The 25,163-nt window shown below is 39.6% G+C and overlaps 1 protein-coding gene across 1 annotated transcript in view; it reads left to right on the forward strand.

Moving 5' to 3' along the window:
* NPAT (nuclear protein, coactivator of histone transcription) overlaps positions 1 to 25,104 on the forward strand; it is a 55,506-nt gene extending 30,402 nt beyond the window's left edge. Inside the window, exons 8-18 of the mRNA XM_036087730.2 lie at positions 6,585 to 6,672; positions 7,213 to 7,304; positions 7,386 to 7,473; positions 11,723 to 11,819; positions 12,421 to 12,549; positions 14,708 to 16,372; positions 17,842 to 17,957; positions 18,033 to 18,141; positions 20,877 to 20,937; positions 21,029 to 22,187; positions 23,452 to 25,104. Of these exons, the coding sequence (XP_035943623.2) occupies positions 6,585 to 6,672; positions 7,213 to 7,304; positions 7,386 to 7,473; positions 11,723 to 11,819; positions 12,421 to 12,549; positions 14,708 to 16,372; positions 17,842 to 17,957; positions 18,033 to 18,141; positions 20,877 to 20,937; positions 21,029 to 22,187; positions 23,452 to 23,529 (3,682 nt within the window). The 3' untranslated portion in view covers positions 23,530 to 25,104. The remainder of the gene's footprint in view (positions 1 to 6,584; positions 6,673 to 7,212; positions 7,305 to 7,385; positions 7,474 to 11,722; positions 11,820 to 12,420; positions 12,550 to 14,707; positions 16,373 to 17,841; positions 17,958 to 18,032; positions 18,142 to 20,876; positions 20,938 to 21,028; positions 22,188 to 23,451) is intronic.
* Positions 25,105 to 25,163: the final 59 nt, after the last annotated feature.

Genomic DNA, 25,163 nt, shown 5'->3' on the forward strand with positions numbered 1-25,163 from the left:
GATCAAGGAAAACAAACCAACGCCCCAGCATGTAATAGTGAAACTTGCAAATCTTAGAACCAAGGAAGCCATCTTAAGGGCAGTTAGGGGGAAGAGATTCCTTACGTACAGAGGGAGGAACTTCAGAATAACATCAGACCTATCCACAGAGACCTGGCAAGCCAGAAAGGCCTGGCAAGACATTCAGGGTACTAAATGAGAAGAACATGCAGTGAAGAATACTTTATCCGGCAAAGCTGCCATTTAGAATGGATGGAGAGATGCAGAGCTTCCAGGACCAGCAGAAACTGAAAGAATATGTGACCACTAAGCTGGCCCTGCAAGAAATTTTAAAGGGGCTCTATAAAAGCAGAAAGACCCCAACAGTGATATAGAACAGGAATTTACAGAGACAATACATAGAAATAAGGACTTCACAGGCAACATGATGACAATATATTCATATCTTTCAATAATCACTCTCAGCGTGAATGGCCTAAATGCTCCCATAAAACGGCACAGGGTTACAGATTGAATAAAAAGACAGGACCCATCCATATGATGTCTACAAAAGACTCATTTTGAACCTAAAGATACATCCAGACTGAAAGTGAAGGGATGGAGATCCATCTTCCATGTCAACGGACCTCAAAAGAAAGCTGGAGTAGCAATTCTCATATCAGACAAATTAGATTTTAAGCTAAAGACTGTAGTTAGAGACAGAGAAGGACCCTATCATTCTTAAAGGGTCTAGCCAACCAGAAGATGTAACAATTGTAAATATCTACACTCCCAACATGGGAGCAGCCAACTAAATAAGCCAACTGTTAACCAAAGTAAAGAGTCATATTGATAATAATACGTTAATTGTAGAAGACCTCAATACTCCACTCTCAGCAATGGACAGATCATCTAAGCAGAAAATCAACAAAGAAACAAGAGCTTTGAATGACACACTGGACCAGATGGACCTCATAGATATTTACAGAACATTCCACCCTAAAACAACAGAACACTCCCTCTTGAGTGCACATGGATCTCAGCTGATACCAAAAGATTGAGATTGTTCCCTACATATTCTCAGACCATAATGCTTTAAAACTGGAACTCAATCACAAGAATAAATTTGGCAGGAATTCAAACACTTGGAAGCTAAAGACCACTCTGCTTAAGAATGCTTGGGTCATTGGGGAGGGTATGTACTATGGTGAGCACTATGAATTGTGTAAGACTGATGAATCATAGACCTGTACCCCTGAAACAAATAATATATGTTAATTAAAAATTTAAAAAAAAAAATGGGTCAACCAGGAAATCAAAGAAGAACTTAATTCATGGAAACCAATGAGAACAAAAACACATCAGTTCAAAATCTATGGGATACTGCAAAGGCGGTCCTAAGGGGGAAATACGTAGCCATCCAAGCCTCGCTCAAAAAAAATAGAAAAATCCCGAATTCACCAACTAACTTTACACCTTAAAGAACTGGAGAAAAAGCAACAAACAATGCCTAAGCCATACATTAGAAGAGAAATAATTAAGGTCAGAGCAGAGATCAATGAATTAGAAACCAGAAACACAGTAGATCAGATCAATGAAACTAGAAGCTGGTTCTTTGAAAGAATTAGTAAGATCGATAAACCACTGGCCAGACTTACCCCAAAAGAAAAGAGAAAGGACCCAAATTAATAAAATTATGAATGAAGGGGGGAGATCATGACTAGCACTAAGGAAATAGAAACAATTATTAGAAATTATTATCAACAACTATATGCCAATAAATTGAGCAACCTGGAAGAAATGGATGCCTTCCTGGAAACCTATAAACTCCAAAGACTGAAACAGGAAGAAACTGACAACCTAAATAGGCCAGTAATGAGATTGAAGCAGTGATCAAAAACCTGCCAAAACAAGAGTCTAGGGCCTAATGGATTCCCTGGGGAATTCTACCAAACATTCAAAGAAGAAATAATACCTATTCTCCCGAAGCCATTTCAAACAATAGAAACAGAAGGAAAGCTTCCAGACTCATTCTATGAGGCCAGCATTACCTTAATCCCCAAACCAGGTAAAGACCCCATGTAAAAGGAGAATTTCAGACCGATAGCCCTGATGAATATGGATTCCAAAATTCTCAACAAAATCCTAGTTAATAGGATCCAACAATACATGAAAAGGATCATCCACCACGACCAAGTGGGATTTATCCCCAGGATGCAAGGGTGGTGCAGCATTCGCAAATCAATCAGTGTGATAGAACGCATTAATAAGACGAGAGAGAAGAACCATATGGTCCTCTCAATTGATGCAGAAAAAGCATTTGACAAAATACAACATCCTTTCCTGATTAAAACTCTTCAGAGTATAGGAATAGAGGGAACATTCCTCAAGTTCATAAAATCCATCTTTGAAAAATCCACAGTGAATATCATCCTCAATGGGGAAAAGCTGAGAGCCTTTCCCTTAAGATCAGGAACACAACAAGGATGCCCACTCTAGCCACTGTTGTTCAACATAGTACTAGAAGTCCTAGCAACAGCAATAAGACAACAAAAAGAAATAAAAGGTATACAAATTGGCAAAGAAGAAGTCAAACTCTCTCTCTTTGCAGATGACATGATACTTTATGTGGAAAACCCAAAAGACTCCACCCCAAAACTGCTAGAACTCATACAGCAAATCAGTCATGTGGCAGGATACAAAATCAGTGCACAGAAATCAGTTGCTTTCTTAGACATTAACAACACAACTGTGGAAGGAGAAATTAGAGAAACGATTCCATTTACAATAGAACCAAAAACCATAAGATACTTCGGAATAAAGCTAACCAAAGAGGTAAAGGATCTATATTCTAGGAACTACAGACCACTCATGAAAGAAATTGAAGAAGACACAAATACATGGAAAAACATTCCATGCTCATGGATGGGAAGAATAAACACTGTTAAAATGTCTAGGCTGCCCAGAGCAATCTATACCTTCAACGCCATCCCGATCAGAATTCCAATGACGTTTTTCAAAGTGCTGGAACAAACAGTCCTAAAATTTGTATGGAATCGGAAAAGACCCTGAATCGCCAAGGAAATGGAAAAGAAAAAGCTGGGGGCATCACATTGCCGGATTTCAAGCTATATTACGAAGCTATGATCACCAAGACAGTATGGTACTGGCACAAAAACAGACATACAGACCAATGGAACAGAATAGAGAACCCAGATATGGACCCTCAACTCTATGGTTAAATAATCTTCGACAAAGCAGGAAAAAACATGCAATGGAAAAAAGACAGTCTCTTCAATGAATGGTGCTGGGAAAATTGGACAGCTATATACAGAGGAATGAAATCCGACCATTCTCTATAACACCCTACACAAAGATAAACTCAGAATGGATGAAAGACCTCAATGTGAGACAGGAATCCATCAAAATCCTAGAGGAGAACATAGGCAGTAACCTCTTTGACATCGGCCACAGCAACTTCTTTCAAGATACATCTCCAAAGGCACACAAAAGCAAAAATGAACTTTTGGGACTTCATCAAGACAAAATGCTTCTGCACAGCAAAGGAAACAGTCAACAAAACAGGCAACCCACGGAATGGGAGAAGATATTTGCAAATGACACTACAAAGGGCTGATATCCAAGATCTGTAAAGAACTTCTCAAACTCAACACCCAAAAAAACAAGTAAGTCAAAAAATGGGCAGAAGACATGAACAGACACTTTCCCAAAGAAGACATACAAATGGCTAACAGACAAATATTCAACATCATTAACCATCAGGGAAATTCAAATCAAAACCACATTGAGATACCACCTTACACCAGTTAGAATGGCAAAAATTGACAAGGCAAGAAACAACAAATGTTGGAGAGGTTGTGGAGAAAGGGGAACCTCTTACACTGTTGGTGGGAATGCAAGTTGGTACAGCCACTTTGGAAAACTGTGGAGGTGCCTCAAAAAATTAAAAATAGAACTACCCTATGACTCAGCAATTGCCCTACTGGGTATTTACCCCAAAGACACAGTAGTAGTGAAAAGAAGGGCCATATGCACCCCAATGTTCATAGCAGAAATGTCCACAATAGCCAAACTGTGGAAAGAGCCGAGATGCCCTTCAACAGACGAATGGATAAAGAAGACGTCCATATATACAATGGAATATTACTCAGCCATCAGAAAGGATGAATACCCAACTTTTACATCAACATGGATGGGACTGGAGGAGATTATGCTAAGTGAAATAAGTCAAGTATCATATGGTTTCACTTATTTGTGGAACATAAGGAATAGCATGGAGGACATTAGGAGAAGGAAGGGAAAAGTGAAGGGGGGGAATCAGAGGGGGAGACAAACCATGAGAGACTGTGGACTCTGAGAAACAAACTGAGGGTTTTGTTGGGGGGGGGATTGGGTGAGCCTGGTGAGGGGTATTAAGGAGGGCATGTACTGCATGGAGCACTGGGTGTTATTCGAGAACAGTGAATCATGGAACACTACATCAAAAACTAATGATGTACTGTGTGGGGACTAACAACATAATAAAATTAAATTTAAAAATATTGGTGGTAAAAAAAAAATATATTGGTGGTATCTCAGATTTTTTTAAATAAGTGTTTTTTAGGGCGCCTGGATGGCTCAGGTGGTTGAGCATCTGCCTTCGGCTCAGGTCATGATCTCGAGGTCCTGGGATCGAGCCCCACGTCAGGCTCCCAGCTCACTGGGGAGCCTTCTTCTCCCTTTCCCACTCCCCCTGCTTGTGCTCTCTCTCTCTGTCCCTCAAATGAATAAATCAATCAATTTTTTAAATAAATAGGAATAATACTAGCATGTCCACAAACATATATTTCAAGTCTTAAAGTCAGAAATTTTTTCAGGGAGTCTTTGAGACCAAAGTTCTTTCTGCCTTAACCTGTGTGTCTTTGTTTGAAGGATATTTCAGAAAAGAGAGATAATAGTTTTTAAATACTACTTCTAATTTCTTAACTGCCATGCCATGGATATTTTTGTTAGTTTTTACTGTTGGTTGTCTCTCATTCAAGGCTGACCTCAGCCTCCTTTATTGTTTTAATAATAAAACAACTATGACAGTATCTAACATTTATAGAAACCTTGGCCTTCTTACAAAGTCTCTACACAGGGGCACCTGGGTGGCTTAGTCGATTAAGCGTCTGACTCTTGATTTCAGCTCAGGTAGTGATCTCAGGGTCATGATGTCGAGCCCCACGTTGGGCTCAATGCTGGGTGTGGAGCCTGCTTAAGATTCTCACAACTGAGTGAAATAAGTTAACCAGAGAAGGACAATTTTCATAAGATGTCACTTTTATGTGGAATTTAAGAAACAAAACAGGATCGTAGGGGAAGGGAGGGAAAAATAAGACAAAATCAGAGACGGAGACAAATCGTAAGAGACTCTTTTTTTTTTTTGAAGATTTTATTTATTTGACAGAGAGAGACACAGCGAGAGAGGGAACACAAGCAGGGGGAGTGGGAGAGGGAGAAGCAGACTTCCCGCTGAGCAGGGAGCCCGATGCGGGGCTCGATCCCAGGACCCTGGGATCATGACCTGAGCCGAAGGCAGACGCTTAATGACTGAGCCACCCAGGCGCCCCTCGTAAGAGACTCTTAATCTAGGAAACAAACTGAGGGTTGCTGGAGAGGAGGTAGGAGGGGGGGATGGGGTAACTGGGTGATGGGCGTGAAGGAGGGCATGTGGTGTAATGAGCACTGGATGTTATATAAGACTGATGAATCACTGAATTCTACATCTGAAACTAATAATATACTATATGTTAATTAAATTTATATTTTAAAAAATTGCCAAGAAAGATATTAAGAATTATAATAAACTGCAAAAAGAAAAAAAAGATTCTCTCTCTCCTCTCTTGGCCCTCTCCTCACACCCCAGCTTGTGTGCACGGTCTCAAAAAAAAAAAAAAAAAGATAAAAATTAAAATTAAAAAAAAAAATAGTTTTTACACGTACTTCATCTTATTCGGTCCTTTCTTTTTTTAAAGATTTTATTTATTTATTTGACAGAGAGAGGGAACACAAGCAGGGGGAGTGGGAGAGGGAGAAGCAGGCCTCCCGCTGAGCAGGGAGCCCAATGCGGTGCTCCATCCCAGGACCCTGGGATCATGACCTGAGCCGTAGGCAGACGCTTAACGACTGAGCCACCCAGGCGCCCCTTATTCGGTTCTTTCATAAACCCAATAATGCAGTTGATCTTACCCCGTTATAAAGTAGGTCAAATAGTCAGAACTGGGAGCAGGGAGCCAGCTTCTCCCTCTGCTTGCCGCTCCCCCCTGCTTGTGCTTACGCGCACGCGCGCGCTCGCGCTCTCTGTCAAATAAATAAACCTTAAAAATAAAACAAATAGAACTTACCTTGCTACAGACCACATAGTAGTTGGTAAAGCTGGACCTCAGAGTCATTTCTTACTAATGCGGGTGTAGTAATGGTTTTCTACTCTTGCCCTTTGTTGCTACCACAGAGAGGGAAAATACCTGTTCTTCCATGACCTTAAGATTTATATATCTATATGTAATTATCATTGAATCTGTTTTTCATACTAGTTAAAAGACAAGCTTTAAAATGTGTTTCAGTGAATCTCAAAGGAAAAGTAACACTTTGTCTGGGCCTCATTCAACGATACGGAATTTCCAGGATCCAAATGCATTTGCAGTAGAAAAAGTAAGTGACCTTACCAAGCTTTGCAGTTTGAGATATTCCTGAGTTTTAAAATAGTGATATTTACATGCATATGTGTGTGTGTGTGTGTGTGTGTGTGTGTGTGTGTGTGTGTGTGTGTGACAGTATTTCTATAAAAATTCAGGGTAATTTCCTTGGGATAGAGCGTAGTAAAGTGTATGAGTAGGAGACAGTCCATTTAGAATAGATAGCGTGTGCGAGTGCACCAGGTAAGAAGCCAGTGCTATGTTTAGGGAACAATAAATACATTGTGGGTGCTGGATTATGCAACATAGTAGGGCATTTTACTGGAGTCAGATTATTAAAAACCTTGTATGAAAATTTCGAGTTTGGAACTGTTTTGTAATCAGTGAAGAAAGAGTTGGTGAGGGACCTGTGGTAACACTTGTGTAGTATTCAAGTATTTATACAAACGGAGCCACGGTAACTTCTGAGTTTCCACCTAGATTTATTAAAACTAGCTAGCTCCCGCTAACTAGAAGGTCTACCCTATTCTTTACTAATATTGACTTTCTTTTCCAGCAAATGGTTATTGAAAATGCACGAGAAAAAATATTAAGTAACAAATCTCTTCAAGAAAAGCTTGCGGAAAACATTAATAAATTTTTGACTAGGTAAGCTATGTGTGTTGATGATGCCTAACTGTTTTCACCTAGTTGAGAGCTATGGTAAAAATTTTTCTTTCTGTATTACAGCGACAACAATATTGCACAAATACCTAAGCAAACAGAGAGCAACCCTACGGAACCAGAGACTTCAATTGATGAACTCCTGGGACTTCAGGTATAGGTTCGGGTGTGTGTTTGTAGTGCATATACTCCTAGTTAAAACTGATGGTGTTTTGGTTTCATTTCAAAACCATTGCCAAGAAGTGCCTTCTGGCTCAGTCAGTACAACATGCGACTCTTGATCTTGGGGTTGTAAGTTTGAGCTCCATGTTAGGTGTAGAGATTACTTAAATAAAATAAAATCTTGACCAAAAAACAAAACCCATTGCCAAGAGATGTATAAAATTATTTAAGATAATAATTTTAGATAGAGATTTCCTTCATTATCCAAGCATAAATGTAACCTGTTCTTGAAAACGTATTAGTGAATTTTCAAATAATCAGTGTAAATTGTACTGTTTAAATGGTAAAAGTAGTAAGACATCTCTAACCCATTTAATAGCTCTAATTCTTCCACGTTATCAGTGAAACCCTTTACTGTAGCCGTGCGGCAGTCGGTCGGGGGTATCTAAGTACTCAGTACTTAAAGATGCGGAAGTGGGTATGTTTGTGTCGCAGCGCTACTGTACAGCGTGGATAAATTGCGTTTCTTCTACATTGCTACACACGGCATGAGGATGTACGGAAGCGATGAAATCATGTTAAAGGTATATGATGAATCCAAGTAAAATGAACAAAACACTTTAAAAAAGAAAGGTTACTAACTAAATGAATAAATTGTGTGAAGTTTACTGCCAAGAGAAGGAAGATGGGATTGTAGTTACTGTTGCTATTTAGTGATGGTGAAGATGGAAGAACATCAGCTGGTAAAGGAAGACTTTAACAATTTATCTTTTTTTTTTTTTTTTAAAGATTTTATTTATTTATTTGACAGAAAGAGACAGTGAGAGAGGGAACACAAGCAGGGGGAGTGGGAGAGGGAGAAGCCGGCTTCCCGCTGAGCAGGGAGCCCGATGCGGGGCTCGATCCCAGGACCCTGGGGTCATGACCTGAGCGGAAGGCAGATGCTTAACAACAGCCACCCAGGCGCCCCGACAATTTATCTTTAGTATTTGTTCATGTGTTTTTAAAAAAAAAAAAGATTTGTTCATGTGCACATATCCTTCCTCAAGGGCCGCTGAGATTGTGATGGTAACTCATCCTTTGACTTGGACTCTCGGACAGTGTAATCCATTCTTGTTGCCATGCCCACCAAACGAATTCATTATAGCAGGTTTGCTTTCAGGTGAATTCTAGATAAAAACCACTGAATTTTTTTTTTTTTTGGTCTTTCCTTCAGAATACTTTAAAAAAAACAATTTGCTACATTTTCCCGTAGTGAAGTTCAGTAAATTTAACAAAATATGACGAACTTTTTAAAGCGACTTTAAATTATCTACCAGTACTTCTTTTTAAAAACTTCTCCTGTCTTAATGTTTAACAAATGAATACACCCTATTCTAAATTTTTATAGTCTTCAATTGCTTGTTTATATTTTCTCCACAAACATCAGATACTTCCCATAATCAAGGCACTGTGCTAAATATTGTGAGACGTTGTAAGAGAAGACAACCCTCTGCCCTTGCTTTGTAATGTTGTATATTTGGGAAAAGTTAAATTCAGATTTAAATAACTTTTTAAAAGAACAGCAAGACAAATTGCCCAACTGAGTAGTAAAAACATCAGATTCACTGAGAAGTAATTAGCCAGTTGTATAAATAGGTGAAGTAAGAATTTTAAAAATACTTACAAGTCTTTGTGACCTTGCAGAAGGCAAGATTTCTTAGGCTACACAAATCACTGTTAAAAAAAAAAAAAAAGCTTCCTTAAAACTTAAAATACCTGCTTATTAAAATCATCATTAACAAAAAATTAAAAGTCAAACCACCAACTTGGAGAAAATACTCCTAACACATGCATCTGTCAAGATATTTTTATCCGAAGTATAGAAAGAGCTTCCATAATCAATAATAAAAAGATAAACCACCCATAAGAAAGGGGTGAAAGATTGGACCAGACAAAAGAAGATAGAGGAATGGCCACTAAGGCCATGAAAAAATAACTATTTGTCATTTGGGAATTGAAAGTTAAGAATACAGTGAGATACCGTTTCACATTCACTACAATGTCTGAAAGTTAAAGATCTGACAATACCAGATGTTCACAAGGATGTTAAACAACTGGAACTCTGAAAAATTGCTGATGAGAAGTTATGAAATAGTATAATCTGTTCGGAAAACTGATAGCTAACAAAGTTATGTATACACCTATACACTTTCCTTATGATCTGGCAGTTACTAGGTTTTTACCCAAAAGAAATAAATATGTTCACATATGTTTATAAAAAGACTTCTACCAGAATATTTGTAACAGCTTTGTTCCTAATAGACAAACACTAAAACCAGATGTCCATCGACAAAAAAGGAATAAACAAATTTTGACAGTCATAGAATACTGGTGAAGAATAAAAAGGACTGAGCTACTGATACACATAACAACATGGATGAATTTCAAACATATATTGATCAAAGAAGATAGACTAAAAGAATGTATGTATATAGTGGTGTGCTTCTATTTATATGAAGTTCTAAAACAGGCAACACAAATTCATGCTGATAGAAATCAGAAATTGTTTGGGTGAGGATGAGGGTACTAATTTGCCAAAGGAGGAATGCTCTAGAAAAGGGAATGGTGTGTATAGATGTGTGATTTTCTTGGGCGGTGGAAATGTTTACCTTTTTTTTTTTTTAAAGATTTTATTTTTAAGTAACCTCTACACCCAACAAGAGGCTCGAATTCACAACCCTGAGATCAAGAGTTGCAGACTTCCACCAACTAAGACAGCCAGGTGCCCTGTTTCACACTTTTTATTGGAGTGGTGGTTGCACAGTCCTTAAAATTGTCAAAGCTCACTGAACTGTGGACTTAAGTTCTTTGCATTTTAGTGTGTGTAAATTATACCTTGAGTTTTAAAAATATTAGAAGATTGATTTGCAGTTACCTTTGGAACATTCATTTCAGGGTTCTTTTGATTCTAATATTTACAGTTGAGAATAAAATGACTTACTAGAAAAATGCATTTCGTCAACATTAATTTTTATAAGACTGTATCCAACGTTTCATAATTCGATCACATTGTGTTCTCGACATTATTTACATTACTGTATTTTCAAGTTCCTGGATATAGAAACAGTTGTTCAAGCTCCCGGACTCCTCCCAAATCATATTTCATTGAGAATTGTTGATGTTCTCTGTACATCTTCATAATTAAAGTGAACTGGCTCTTTAATTTCAAACAAGTTTTTCTTTTCATTTTATACGCATTTTTATAAAAACTCCCAAGCTTTTATCAGTTCATGAAAGTTCCACTTTAACTCTTGTTCCATGTGAATTTCCTGTCTCATGGGATTCAAATGTATGCCTTACTAATCTTGAAGAATATGACATTGTGGGATGATTTATAAATAACTAAAATTGAGAATTTTAATTCTCTATTAGAGTAAATGAAGGCCCTAGTCTCTCTGACAAATAAAATCTTAGAATAAATGTGAACAGACGAGCAAGGATTGTACAACATTTGAAGAAAGCATTTAATATTAAGAGACCAAAGCAGAGAGATAAAAGGGGCAAGATTTATATAGAAGTCACCCAAACTAATAGGAAAATAGATCAGATTTGCAGTTACTAAAGACAGGGTATTGGTTGGGGGTTGAGTTGGGGGCGGGATTGGAAGAAGGTGGTCAAAAATACAAACTTCTAAATAAGAGATAAATAAGTAGTGGGCTTTAATGTACAGCATGATGACTAGTTAACACTGCTGTGTTGTATATTTGAAAATTGTTAAGAAAGTAGGTCCTAAGAGTTCTCACAAGGAAAAAAAATTTTTCTTATTTTTGTATCTGCATGAGATGATGGATGTTAAAACTAAACTTACTGTGATCATCATTTCACGGCATATGTAGGTCAAGGCATTACGCCGCACACTGTAAACTTAGTGCTGGATGTCAAGTTGAAGCAAACATTTATAGTGTGACTGAAGTTGTATACACACACAGATAACTGTAGTTCCTATGTTCATTTTATTTTAATTTTGGGAATATATTCACCAAAGCAGTTAACTCTAGGAAGTAGAATTAGGGAACAGTCACTTCTACCTTCTGGTGTGGTTGTTTTTATTTGTTTCAAATGACCCTAGTGTTAGAATCAGAAGAAATTTTCATGGAGGGAAGTAATTATTTATAAAAAATGAGAGTATCATATGCCCCCTAATTATTTTGCTGGTATTAAGCCAAATACTAACTCCATTAGGATGACTTTTTTTGCAGAGTGAGATCCACATGTCTGAGGAAGCCATACAGGATATATTGGAACAAACAGAATCAGACCCAGCATTTCAGGCACTCTTTGATCTCTTTGACTATGGTAAGGAGACCATTTCAAGGCAGTTAGAAGAAAAAAGTTTCAGTTCCTTTGGCAATTTAACCAGACGGAAGCAACATTCCCAGAGCATCTGAAAAAATGTCCTGTTTTCATCAAAGCAAACATATGGCTATGAAAGGGGGGGTGGGAGTTATTTTTTTCTTAAACTTGAGCTGTAGAAATGGAGAACCTTTTGTATATGTTGTGAGCATTATTGGCAGTCAGCACGAATACGTTGGCATCACTACTGCACATACGTTGTCCTAAACACAGCTGGGTCGTACGGAACACAGGAGCTTGGCCGCTGTTCTCAAAGTGTAGTCTCCATCCCAGCATACAACATGATCTGAGAACATGTTAAAAATGCAAATTCTTGGATTCTCCAGATGATTCTGACACAGGCTAAAGTTTAAGAACTACCAGTCTGTTGGAAAAATCTTCATTTTTGTCAGTGATATACAAGGCGACGTGTTAAAAACATCCAGAAGCCCGTAACTGCAACATGAAGTCTGACATTTGCTTAGTCACCCTCAGGCTGTATTAACTGATGCTTGTTTTTATTTTGATAATTTAACCAGTTGTTTCCCTGTTCCCTTTTTAACAGGTAAATCAAAGAATAATAAAAATATGTCACAAGGCATTTCCAGTCAGCATCTGGAAACCAACACCGGTGTAGTCTTAGCAGATGGAACTAATCTAGCAGTTAAAGGTCCTTTTGAAACAGAACAGTCTGGTAAGAATTTGGTTTTGTTAATATCTTCCATCTAAATCCTAATATCAGTTTCAGAATTTCAAAGGCAGACAATACTGTTTAATTTGGAAGTTGTTCAAATTGCCACATAGGATTTGTTGTGTGTGTTTTTTTTTAAGTTTTTTCTTCTCATTAAAGAAAAAAAAAACCCCAAGCCTTTTAGTAATTTGAATAAAAGGTGAATTTTTAGTACTCATTCTTTTGTGATGCAATAGATTCTTGACATGCACAATTTAGTATTAATGGTGTGGTCCAGTTTGACAAAAAACAATAACATTTAACATAATTTTTTTGTGGCATAAATTCAGATCCTTGCTATGTAAGGTTAGTATGTGGTATTAATCATTCAGCCTGGTAAGCAAGTTCAGCTGACTGCTCAGCTTCCATATCTCACTTATTTCAAGGAAATTATATACTGTAGTGATAGTCTTGCAGTATGGATCTTACAAGGCTTTAGGTCATATTCCTATGTGTCTACTAAGTCAGTTTTTTCACTTCTGCCTCCCGTACCAGTGAGGTAGCAGTGGGGTACCAATACGGCGCATAATTGACCCACAGTAACTACTTACTGACTGAGGGAAGGCAGTGAATGTGTCCATCTTACCTCCTTTACATATCTGCCAATTGTTTTAATTTTGTAAAACGTAACACTTATACAGTAGTGCACAATAAAAATATGTGTATCTCACTGAATTATAGCCAAGGAATTACCCTGTATAACCATCTCCCAAATCAAAAAATAGAACACTGCCAGCACGAGAAAACCTCGCTTCATACCCCTTCCCAACACTAAACCCTCCAGCTTTTTCTCAGAGATAACCATTACTCTTGCATCTCACACCTGCTAAACTTTGTGCCTTTTTAGTATCACCTTTATCCGTTCTGTTAGTAACAAGTTATGCCAAAGTCATCTTTTTTTGTCTGTCTTCTTAAATGCTGTTACCCCTCCAACTGCAAAAAAAAAAAAAAAAAAAACCTGATGGCTTCCAAGTTTCACATCATGTCTTCCAAAAAGTAGTTTGGGAATATCTCAGACTACATTCCCACTCTGAATCCTCTGCCTACACTGAAGCCCAGTCCTCTAATTCTTCTTGGACTGGATTACAGTGTCATTTTGTGTGGAAGATTATGCTTCACTTAAGCGCTCTACTGTGCACAGAATGAAACTCGAAATCTCGTTCTCTCAAAGTCTCACCACTTCACTGAAACTGACGTGGCCTGGACGTAATTTCTGCCCGTCTCCCCTCAGAAGGATTCAAACGTTCTCTGAACCAAAGATTATTTACCAGTGTCACATTAACAGAATCATAGGTGACAGACATTTTTCCAGATTTTTCCCTATGTTTTTCATATTGTTACTGTTACTGTTCTCTGTCCTACACTGTGAGTGCTCTATGACACAGTATGTCAATGCTGTGTTACTTCCTGAAACGCCCTTTCTTCTTACTCCAGCGATCACATTTCTTTTCTTTTTTAAGATCTCCTTTTTAACACTTTGTCACATCCGTTAGGCAGAAAGAGTTGCCTTTTGCTCCTATACTATTACAGTTTTTACATGTTTTATCATCTCTTTCTATGTCTGCTTCCCTTAATAGACTGATCTCCCCAAGGGCGGAGACTAGGTCATTCGTCTTTTATCCCAGCCCTAATCATGTGGTTGATGATCTTTAATAAGTGTGTGTTGAAGATTCCAAACAGGACATGAGAACATCAAATGTTGATCATACAAAATGCACTTGGCCCATTTCACCTTGAAGAATACATCCGGTAAAGTAAGGTCAACAGAAATGGCACAAGTTGAAAAGTCAGCTATTTTGAAAAACACTGCACATGTGGGGCCAGTTTTTTTACATACTGATGAACATTAGATGTTCTTAAACCTATATACTTTTTCCTTCTTTGTGTCACTTGTTTTCTAAGAGGTTTGAACAGTTTAGCCCTTGTTTAAAAAGGCATCAGTAATTTTTTTAAAAAGTACCTGTAAGTTTTTTGATACTCGGAAAACGTGAGATACGGCTTTTCAGACTTCTGCTAACTGGTATATCAAAGTTGAGTTACTTCCAAGGAGGCAAAACAGTCAGCGTGACTCCCTCAGAAATGATTACATATTCACTGTCTCTACCATCCTTATATTTTGCAGATGATCAGTCTGGGCAGCCCCCATTTTGTGCATCCTATCAAAGTGAAGACACCTCAAATGCTTTGAAGAATAGCAGCAACCATGAGGAGCTTGGACAGGAAGCCCAGGAACACTTTCCTCAGATAGGCTCTAGCATCCAGAAAAAGGCATTTAAAACAGTTGTACCTAATGGACAGAAGTGTAACCTTGATATTACCTTTGAGTCTGTGCCTCATTTGAATGACTTTAACCAAAGAGTAAATGCTGATGCTGAATGTAATCAGCGTTGTGCTGAATTGTACACCCATCAGATGCCCACTGACAGCGCCGTGACGATGGAGGTTGGAAAGCCTTCTCTGCTGTCCAGCACACCGCAGGAGCCTCCCTTGCAGCCTGACCCGGCCGCTCTGCCGTCATTTGTTTCCCTTGGTGGTGAAACCAACGGTGAAAACTTAATTCTCTCTGGGAAGAGTTCTCAGCTTTTATCCCAAACTATTCCACTAACTGGAAAGACATCTAAAACAAGTCAATTTTGTGAAAGCTCCAACAACACAGCAAGACTTAAAACTACTACTCTCCCTGGTTCTAAGTCAGACCCTAGAGAAATGCACCAGAATAAAACTGAGGTTCACGGTGGATTGCCAGTTGCCTCACAATGTGCAGACTGCCAAGATAATTCTTCATTTCCAGGTAAAATACTACCTGTGTCAGTTGAAAGTTCAGGTTTAAACGTATCCGAACAAGTAGACATTCGTCTTGAAGATTCAGTGTCTTCAGTTAAACAGCCATCTGAGGATTCATCAGTACCTGAGTTAAGTCGTACGGAAAAACATGAAAGTCAGCCCTCCACGTCTGAGAAAGTCGCTGTCGATTCACAAGAGCCTGCGTCTTTAAAAGAAGATGGAAATAGTATTTTTCTCACTTTAGGGGAAGCTGGTAACTGTGGGGAGGTTGCACTGATGGCTCCAGAAGGTCATCCTCTGGAAGAGAAGCAGTCTCTTCCTTCAGAATCTGTGTGTGCTTCAGTGGGAGATTCTCCCCCGGAGTCCCAGAAGACTAGTGAAAAACCTGCAGTGGACAGTTCAGCAGACATAGATACATCAAATATTGTCTCTCTCAAGATTATCATTAGTGACGATCCGTTTGTTTCCTCGGATACTGAACTGAACAGTGCTGTTTCCAGTATCAGTGGGGAGAACTTGCCGACTATAATACTGTCCTCTCCTGCCAAGTCTCCTGCCAAAGATGCAGAGTTAGTTAAATGCCTGTCTTCAGAAGAGACTGCAGGTGCCGTCCCATCTGCTGACGGACTGGGGGATTCCGCACCAGGGGAACAGGGCCTTCTGGCCCGCAGACCTGAGGACTGTGCCGGAAACGGCGCTCAGCACGAAGGCAGCAGCTCCTTCTCACCCACTGTCACACCGAGTGTCCCCAAGGACGGGGGGTACATACAGCTGATGCCGGCTGCGAGCACGACTTTCGGCAACTCAAGTAACATTCTCATAGCTACCTGTGTGACCGATGCAGCAGCCTTAGGGACAGCTGGAAGTCAGTCTAATGTGGTGGTGGTGCCTGGAAATTCTGCCCCCGTGACCGCTCCACCACCCCTGCCCCAGTTACAGACACCCCCGAGGTCAAACAGTGTGTTCGCTGTCAACCACACTGTGTCACCCAGCTTTTCACAAGGTAACTTTAAGAACACACTGCGGTTCATTTCTCTGGAATGGGACCTAATTTCTCGTGTGTGCATTTATTGACTAGGAGGAACGAAATCGTAACTGGACAGTGTGAGAAAAGACTGAAATTTGTGATTATGCCCCCTCTTTTCTCTCCCTGATGAATTCAGCCATACCTTGTTTTAAATCTGCTATAAGTTATGAAATTCATTGGTTTCAGTGATCTTGGAAGATGGAGCTGAGGATACATTCATCTGCCTTTCCTTACGTGTTGCTTCCCAAGCTCCTTTCCCCCTTTTCTTAATATTGTAGGCATATAATAAAATCTGAATAAATACACACAATTAACTAGTAGCCTGATGGATCTGTTTGAAGTGTTTAAAATAACCTCTTTTAAAAGAGGGGCCAGGGGGCGCCTGGGTGGCTCAGTTGTTAAGCATCTGCCTTCAGCTCAGGTCATGATCCCGGGGTCCTGGGATCGAGCCCCGCATTGGGCTCCCTGCTCAGTGGGAAGTCTGCTTCTCCCTCTCCCTCCCACTCCCCCTGCTTGTGTTCCCTCTCTCGCTGTGTCTTTGTCCAATAAATAAATAAAATCTTTAAAAAATAAAAGAGGGGTCAGAATGACTAAAGACTGTGGGACTTCAGCGGAAGCTCAGAGAAATGAAGTTGTGGTTTGAGTGAAGGGAGGGAGTTGTCAAGTGTAGGTGGGTATTTGAGAGACTGAAGTGGGTGTTCGTGAAAGTGAGCTCCACCTGACAGGAGCAGTTAGTGAATATAAGGAAAAGTTTGATTTAGGGATAAAATAGGATAGCCACAGACTATAGTGTTGACTTCTAAGGACCATATAAGCATTGTCATTTCCCCTCAGTTTTGACCGTTGGTACATTTCTCTGGACCCTTTCTGACCAGTACCGCTGAGATGATAGGTTGGTGTTCTGAGCAGGTCTTGGGCCGTTAACATTCAGCTGAGACTCTAATTTTGTGGTGTGATTCAAATTTGAAAACTTCAGCATCATGTTTCTAATCAGTTTCATTATTATACCCAGAAGAATCAACATATAACTGTAATGTGATCTCCTGACTGTGAAGTTTAATGCTTAGAATATTTACCTTGACCAAATGCAATTAGATTACTTTTGAATATTCAGATTGATTTTTTCTTAATTTGTTAGACTTGCTCTTGTTCCTAAAGTTTTTTAAGGACAGAAAATTCTAGGGGCGCCTGGGTGGCTCAGTCGGTTAAGTGTCTGCTTTCAGCTCAGGGTCCTGGGATCAAGCCCCACATCAGACTCTCCACTCAGCGAGTCTGTTTCTCCCTCTCCCTCTGTGATCTCTCTCGCTTTTGTTCGCTCTCAAATAAAATCTTCAACAAAAAAGTAGATTCTAAGGTAAAAGGATTATAATTTTAGAAAATTTAAATTAATAGTTACTTTGGAGTCTTGTTTGAGAGAGAATCTTATGGAGATTTTTTTTTTTAAGGATCTGCCATCATAATTGCTTCTCCCGTCCAACCTGTGCTCCAAGGAATGGTGGGAATGATCCCTGTGTCTGTGGTTGGACAGAATGGAAATACCTTTTCTGCTCCTCCTCAGCAGGTAAGATTTCTGAACTGAAAATGGCACAGCGATGCTTTTCAAACCGGGAATCACTCATGGCCGCTTCTCTTCTAGCTCCTTCATATGCCTTTGGCGGCACCTGTATGCAATAGAAGTATCCCTCAAATCCCCATCCCTCCAAAATCTCAGAAGACTCAGGGACTAAGAAACAAGCCTGGTACAGGTACATTTTTACGTTCATTAATGTCCCTTTTATGTCTGTATGCTCACTGGTTTACAGCAGCACCACAGTGTTTGTTTCTGAATACCTGTTTCATTCCTAACAGGTGATTTCCAGTCTTTGCTTAAAGTTGTTTTTTTTTGTTTGTTTTGTTTTGTTTTTAGTTATCTAAACTAAAAGGCAAATGGAGCAAAATAGAGTTCAGAAAGAGACCATGTACTTATGAGAACTTGTATGTGGTGGATATAGCATCAGAAGTCACAGAGGGCAGGAAGGATCGTTCTAATAAATTTATTGGCTGTTATATATGTTATAGGAAAAAAATTAGATCCCTTCCTCAAACCATACACAAATCATCTAAGATGATTAAAGACCTAAAAGTGTAAAGCAAAACAGTTAAGCAGTAAAAGAAATGTAAGAGAATATCTTAGAGACAAAGGGATAAAAGGATTGCTTTATAAAAATGCAAAAAAACACAATTATAAGTGGAAAAAGTTGATAGCATGACTGCTCCAAAATTAAAGGTTTCTGTTCAACAAAAGACCCTATTTACAAAATAACACCAGGTCTTCATTGAGGGGTTGCGTCAGACTTCTGCCTCCAACTTCTCCATCTTCGTGGATGACAATGCCCACGTCGTCAGCCTACCCACCATCCTAGCCCTCAGAATTCTTGGACACCTTCCATTTCTAAGTCTTGATCTTCATGGCCCCTAATCTCTCCCATAGCTTCACCTTTAATGTTTCCTTTCGTACTACCCTGTGCAGTTTTTAAAGGCCAATGATCTGTCTCAAAATACTCTCATTCCCATACAGTGACGCTCTTCAGCCAGTAAGGGCTCCCCTTACTCGAATCCTCACTTTTCCCTGAACCTCCTGTTTCCTTCCTGGATTCCCTTCCTTCCCATCCAGGCTAGACCCACAATCCACCACCTCAGCCACTCTTCCAAGGACTCTTAAACACCTTCATGTGCACATTCTTCTACCATCCCCCTTGCCTTCCAGCCCTGGATCTTTCCAAACATCCCTCTCTGCCTTTGTACCTGGGCTTTTCAGCATTGCTTTAGAAGTGGGGCCGTTCACGACCACTTTAAAAATGTCTCACCCTCACTACTGCCACTTAGCAGCCATTTCAAATGTCTTCCTATCTTTCTTTCCCATTCCCCCTTCAAACTCTTCCAAACTCCTACAGCTCTTCTCCTACCCACCCAGTCCCCACCCTCCTCACTGTAGGCCAGTGATATTCTCTCCCACCTGATCAGTAAGTAGTAAACTCCAGTTTCCCACAGCACTCCCATTGGGTGTGTACCTGTTCTACTTCCTCTCGTTCCTTTCTTACAGGAATAATGCTCTCGTCCTTTCTGCAGTTAATGCCGTCTGCCTGCATCTTCTGTCTTCTGTATGTCCTATATTTTTCTTGTTTGGATCCTTCTTCCCTCTCTGGCTGTAAAGCTCCTTGGGTTTGTCTCACCTGCCAACCCTTCATCCCCAACTTCTGTCTCCCGTGCTTTCTTTATCCACATTATTGTCTTTTCTCATGTTTCCACTAAAACTGTTTAAACTGAGATCATCAGTGCCTCTGGATGTTTTCCATCCTGACCTTACTTCCCTCTGGCGGTTGACACTGTTGGTGGTTTCTGGACCCACCACTAAATTACTGCACTCCTGCCTTCGTGACTCTGCCTGACTCCAGACCTTCAGATTCGCCGTGTCTCAGGCTCCCTTGCTCCGCAGAGACCTTCTGCCTGCTTTTCTCCTTGGTTAATGTCACCATGCACTCCTCCTTGACCCTTCGTATCTGTGTGAACGCCCATCACTGTCTCCATCATCTCTTACTTGGACTATTGACAGCCACTTGAGGAGAATTTCGGATGGCAGTTTTCTTTCTTCTCTAGCCCACCTTCTCGACTACTGCCAGAGTGACTTTCCAAAGCACAAGTCTATTTATGCCTGTTCCCTCTTTAAAACTCTTAAGGATTCTCTCTGAAACTTCTTGCATAAGGCACAAGGTCCTTCCTAATCTCATCTGTGCCTACCTCTCCAGCTTAGTATCTTCCTGCTCTCCCACATAAATTCCTAAGTCCCTGGAAATTAAAATATGGCTATTAAAACTCCAGAGCTTGTGCTCTGCCTGACATAGGCTTGCAAACATGACAGTCGAATCAGCAAAATTTCAAAATAGGCATAATACATTGCTTTCTTTAACTTTCTGGACCTAAGGAGTACCCCTAAGTGCTATGTTGAACATTGTAATTCATAGATCCAGAGACTGGACTCAATACTTGCCTAAAGTTGAAGCAAGTCATTTGCTCCATATCTGTATTTCCTCTCTAAAATGGATGAATGACCATCTTGTCTTGTATCTAAAATTAGAAGCTGTGGGGGCACCTGGGTGGCTCAGTTGTTAAGCGTCTGCCTTCGGCTCAGGTCATGATCATGGGGTCCTAGGATGGAGCCCCGCATCGGGCTCCCTGCTCAGCGGGGAACCTGCTTCTCCCTCTCCTGCTCCCCCTGTTTGTGCTGTCTGTCAAATAAATAAATAAAATCTTAATAATAATAATAATAATAATTAGAAGCTGCTTTTTAAACCCAGTAGGTGAGAGTACTTCATTTGTTACATTAGCTGTCATTTGAAATTTTTCTCACGGTGTGTGATGTCTGTCCCATTTTCTTTCAGAGTAATGTACTCTTTCTCTCAGGAATGTTTTCCTTTTCTAATTATTTCATTTATAATTCCAGGAAAGCAGGTAAATAATTTGGTGGATTCATCTAGTCATTTAGTTGGATGTCATGCACAAAGGTGAGCATAAAAGTATTTTCCATCATAGATTCTTTGCTCAGATTGAAAACATAAAGGATTATGTTGCTAAAAATACTTGTTTATTTTGCAGAACTGAAGTGTCTGACAGGAGTATGGCCACAGATCTTGGGAAAAAACTGGAAGAAATGACAGTCCCCTTCTCATTAGAGAGCGTAGTTCCAGCTAGTAGACCATTCGAAAGCCACCGACGTGTGCTCTGTTTTGATAGCACTGCTTGTCCTGTGGCGGATTCGCGGGGCACGGACCATAAGATGGTGTCCCAGAACAAAGAAAGGAATGACATTGCATTTCCTAATCTTGAGTCACCCGTTGTGTCCTCCGCCTTAAAACCCCCTTCTAATAATGCTCTCAAAAGGGAGAGAGAGAGACCTCCTTTGCCTAAGATTTTATCTAAATCAGAAACTGCCAGTAGCCGACATGCAACCATAAAAGAAACTCAGTCAGAAAAGAAAGTTTCACCAACAGAAATTGTACTTGAATCTTTCCATAAAGCAACAGCTAATAAGGAGAATGAATTATGCAGCGATGTCGAAAGGCAGAAAAATCCAGAAACTTCAAAACTGTCAAACGGACAGCAAAATGGGGGTTTACGGAATGAGAAAACCATAGCTTCACTGCAAGAACTAACCAAAAAACAAGGCACATCCTCAAATAGTAAAAATGTCATTTCAGTAGGTGCAACTGTGAAGGATCCAAAACAAGAACAAACGAAATGTGCCAGTTCTCTGATTAGCCCACTAACCAAACATGCCACCGAAGTGTTGCCGGACGGCCAGTGGCCTAGCCCCGTAAATAGGCTCCCCGATAGTTCTGATGCACCTGTCCCCCGGACATCTGGCTCGGGGCCAGGGGACAAACATAAAGAAGAGCCTAGAGACGGTATGAAGGTGCCCTCTAGTAGGCGTTTTGGTGAAGACAGTAGCACAGCCAAGGTAATGGTCCCTCCTGTCACCCCAGACTTGCCTGCCTGTAGCCCTACCAGTGAGACAGGGAGCGAGAACAGTGTCAGCATGGCTGCCCACACCCTCATGATTCTCTCCAGAGCAGCCATCTCCAGGACGGCCTCGACCACTCCGCTCAAAGACAATACCCAGCAGTTCCGAGCATCTTCCAGGAGCACCACAAAAAAGCGGAAAATTGAGGAATTAGATGAACGTGAACGAACCTCTCGTGCTTCTAATAAAAATCTTGCAAATTCATCACTCCCAATGAAAAAGAAGAAAATAAAGGCAAGTTTGAAAGTCTTAATTTCAAAACCACACCTTTGCCCTTCCTTCAGTGCTCCCATTAGAGATCTCAGCATTTGTGCCGCAGCTACCTGACTGAACACTGGTCAAGACAGCTTTGGGTCTTGATTGACAAAATAGAGTCTGTAGCAGTGTGTCTCAGCCAGTGTGGTACGCAGAATTTGTCTAGGCGAAATGAAGCGTTTGCAGACAATTGCTAAGGCACTGAGTGGTGAACCTCTTTCTTGGGGAAAGGAGGTTTTTGTTTCTGTCGTGGTAGGAGCCAGGCTTTTTGGGAGAATAACATAAGGCATGAAAGATTGGGAAGCCACTATTGTGTGTGGAATTACCAAGTAAAAAACACCTTTGCAACTCCTACCTCTTGGGTTTTTTTCCCACATGTCCTGCCATCTCTTCCATTGGCTCTTACAGACGTTAATATGTTGGAGCAGTGTAAAAGTTAAATTTACCTGTTTTTTTCTTTGGGCAAGGTTATCTGTAGAAAGGTAATGCGGGGATAGCATTGAGAACCAAAACCTGTTTTTCCTAAAGCTGTGTAGCCACTTAGTAAATGAATTGAATAGAAAGAAAGGTGTTTAAAATGTCTTACGGCAAGTCCGGTGTCAGGGAAAGATTCATGGCTTCGATGCCATGCAAGCCTGGGTCTGAACCCCGCATCTCCTGCTTACTGGTTCTGAGGTTGTGGTTAAGCCCGGAGCCTCTGGGGCTCAGCTGCATCCCTTGACGTGAGGCTACCACACGTCTTACCTGAGGCTGGAGGAGTAAACGTAGTGCTCTCGGATGCCCCGGGTGTGCTCCGTGTTTGGAACTGGAACGGTACCTGTTACTTGTAGTGAGGAAGGCTGCTGAGACTCTTCCTATGGTTTGGGGAAAATGACCACCTCCATAGAAAGCGTGGTCTGTCTTGTCTCAGCATTCACAAACTCTGAATTTGTTTAATGTCTTTTGCCCTAAACTAATGTTAAAGTACCAGTGAAGTATAATTTATTAACTTTGGATTTATAAAATGTGTTGCTACTTCTCTGTATAACTAAAATTCCAACCAACTAAAAATTTTGGCAAAATTTTAGTAGTATAGGAAGAACCTGATATAAGGTTCTAAGTGAAAGTTTTTTGGCCTTGTTTGAGTTCAATATGTTAACTTAGGTTTATTTTTTCTTTTTTTTTTTTTCTTTTCTTTCTTTTCTTTTTTCATTTCTTTTTCTCCCCCTTCCCTTTTTTTTTTTTTTTTTTTTTTTTTTGACAGAAAAAGAAGCTACCCAGTTCATTTCCAGCTGGAATGGATGTGGACAAATTTTTGTTATCATTGCATTATGATGAGTAAACATTCTGAACATAAAAGAACAGTAGCTATTTAAAACTCGTATCCCTTAAACTCTGAGTGTAGGGAGTGAGATATTGACAGACCCTAAAAGCATGACCTGCACTTTCCTTGTACTGAAACTTCACTTTATATCTGAATCATGCTGTTTCTGAAGCAGCTTCCTAGTTTGTAAATAGATTTACCTAGTATATTTTTTATTTTGGGAAAAACATTTGCAGAAATGTAAGTAAAGCCAATCTGCAAAACTGTATAGCTCTGACAATTACGTATTGTAAATATTGTATAAATCTTGTGGAAATAGAAGTTAAATCAACCTAGTGTTCTGACATTGTGTTTTTTGACTTGTGATCCCTAACTGAGGCTTATTCATCTGGAGTAGTTTCTCACTTTTTGGGGGGCGGGGGGGAATAATGCTTTTCCTTATAAAATTGCCTTCAGTAACTGTCATACAAGACATTTAAAGTCGGCCACAAAGTAGTACAAAGGTGATGACAACCTCAATTGGCGGTGGAGCGATCAGAAATGAACAATTTAGGTTTTTGCTAGAGTGAATACTTTATTACCCCTCCTTATAATTGCAGTAAAGATTATATTCCTGAAGTTTTACACTTTAATGTGTTTCTCCTGGTCGTTCTGGTCTCTTTGTTCTAAAGAGAGAATTTTGTAAACCATATCTGAGTGTTCTGATCTTTTGTTTATAACTTTCAGGATCTTTTACAGAACTTTAAATGTTTAGACTATTGAGCCATACAAAGTTTATGTAGTAGTTGAGATTTCTTGGTATGTATATACTTTTTCCCCATATACTGGGGATTTGAAGAATTGCACTAATTCATAGAACTTCATACATAGTAGTGACCAGTGCACATTTAATTTAAATCTTGTATTCTATGTTAAAGCTTGTATGGAGGATTATCTTCTGGTATCCTTTTAGAAAGCCATGTCCATCATAAGATGTAAAAAGAGAAATCATAGTTTTATATTTTAATTTAGTTTCTCCTAAAATGGGCTGTGTTAAATAACTATATCTGTACTTAGATATAGTGCATTGTCTCTGTGCCCCCTAAGGTGTTACAAAGAGTTACTCTCAAAAAGTCCTTAAGGAGAATGAAAGAGGTGCCTTCTCTGTACCAACTCACACACGTCAGCAAAGTTGAAAAATTGGTTTAAACTTTTAAATGAGAACAGAAATTATCATTAATATCTGACCGATTGTGCCTAGATTAAAGTATATTCTCTTAAGTGCTTTCTGTTTGGTTGAATATCAGTATTATCAAGGATTTTTTTCTACAGGTGTATATGTTGTTAAAGGGTCATTTTCCTCAGCTTTTTTTTTTTTTTTTTTTTTATAATGGGCCTTTAAAAAACTAAATCCATCCTACTCCTATTTCTCAGTGTGGAAATCACATCATAATTGCTGAACCTTACTGCAGAAATATGTCTTGTTAAAAATTTCTATGATATGGTGGGGGTCTGTTCCTACAGAACTACATATCATACCCGTAATGTTTATTTAACTCAACTCGATACTGTACTACAGTTAGGTTTGAATAAATGTTTTCATTAACTGCAAAAGTTTGAATTACTTTATATTGGCAGTCATTCTCATGTAGATACTTTCATTAAATTCCTTT

Source organism: Halichoerus grypus, chromosome 11, assembly GCF_964656455.1.
Source record: "Halichoerus grypus chromosome 11, mHalGry1.hap1.1, whole genome shotgun sequence".
Lineage (NCBI taxonomy): Eukaryota > Metazoa > Chordata > Mammalia > Carnivora > Phocidae > Halichoerus > Halichoerus grypus.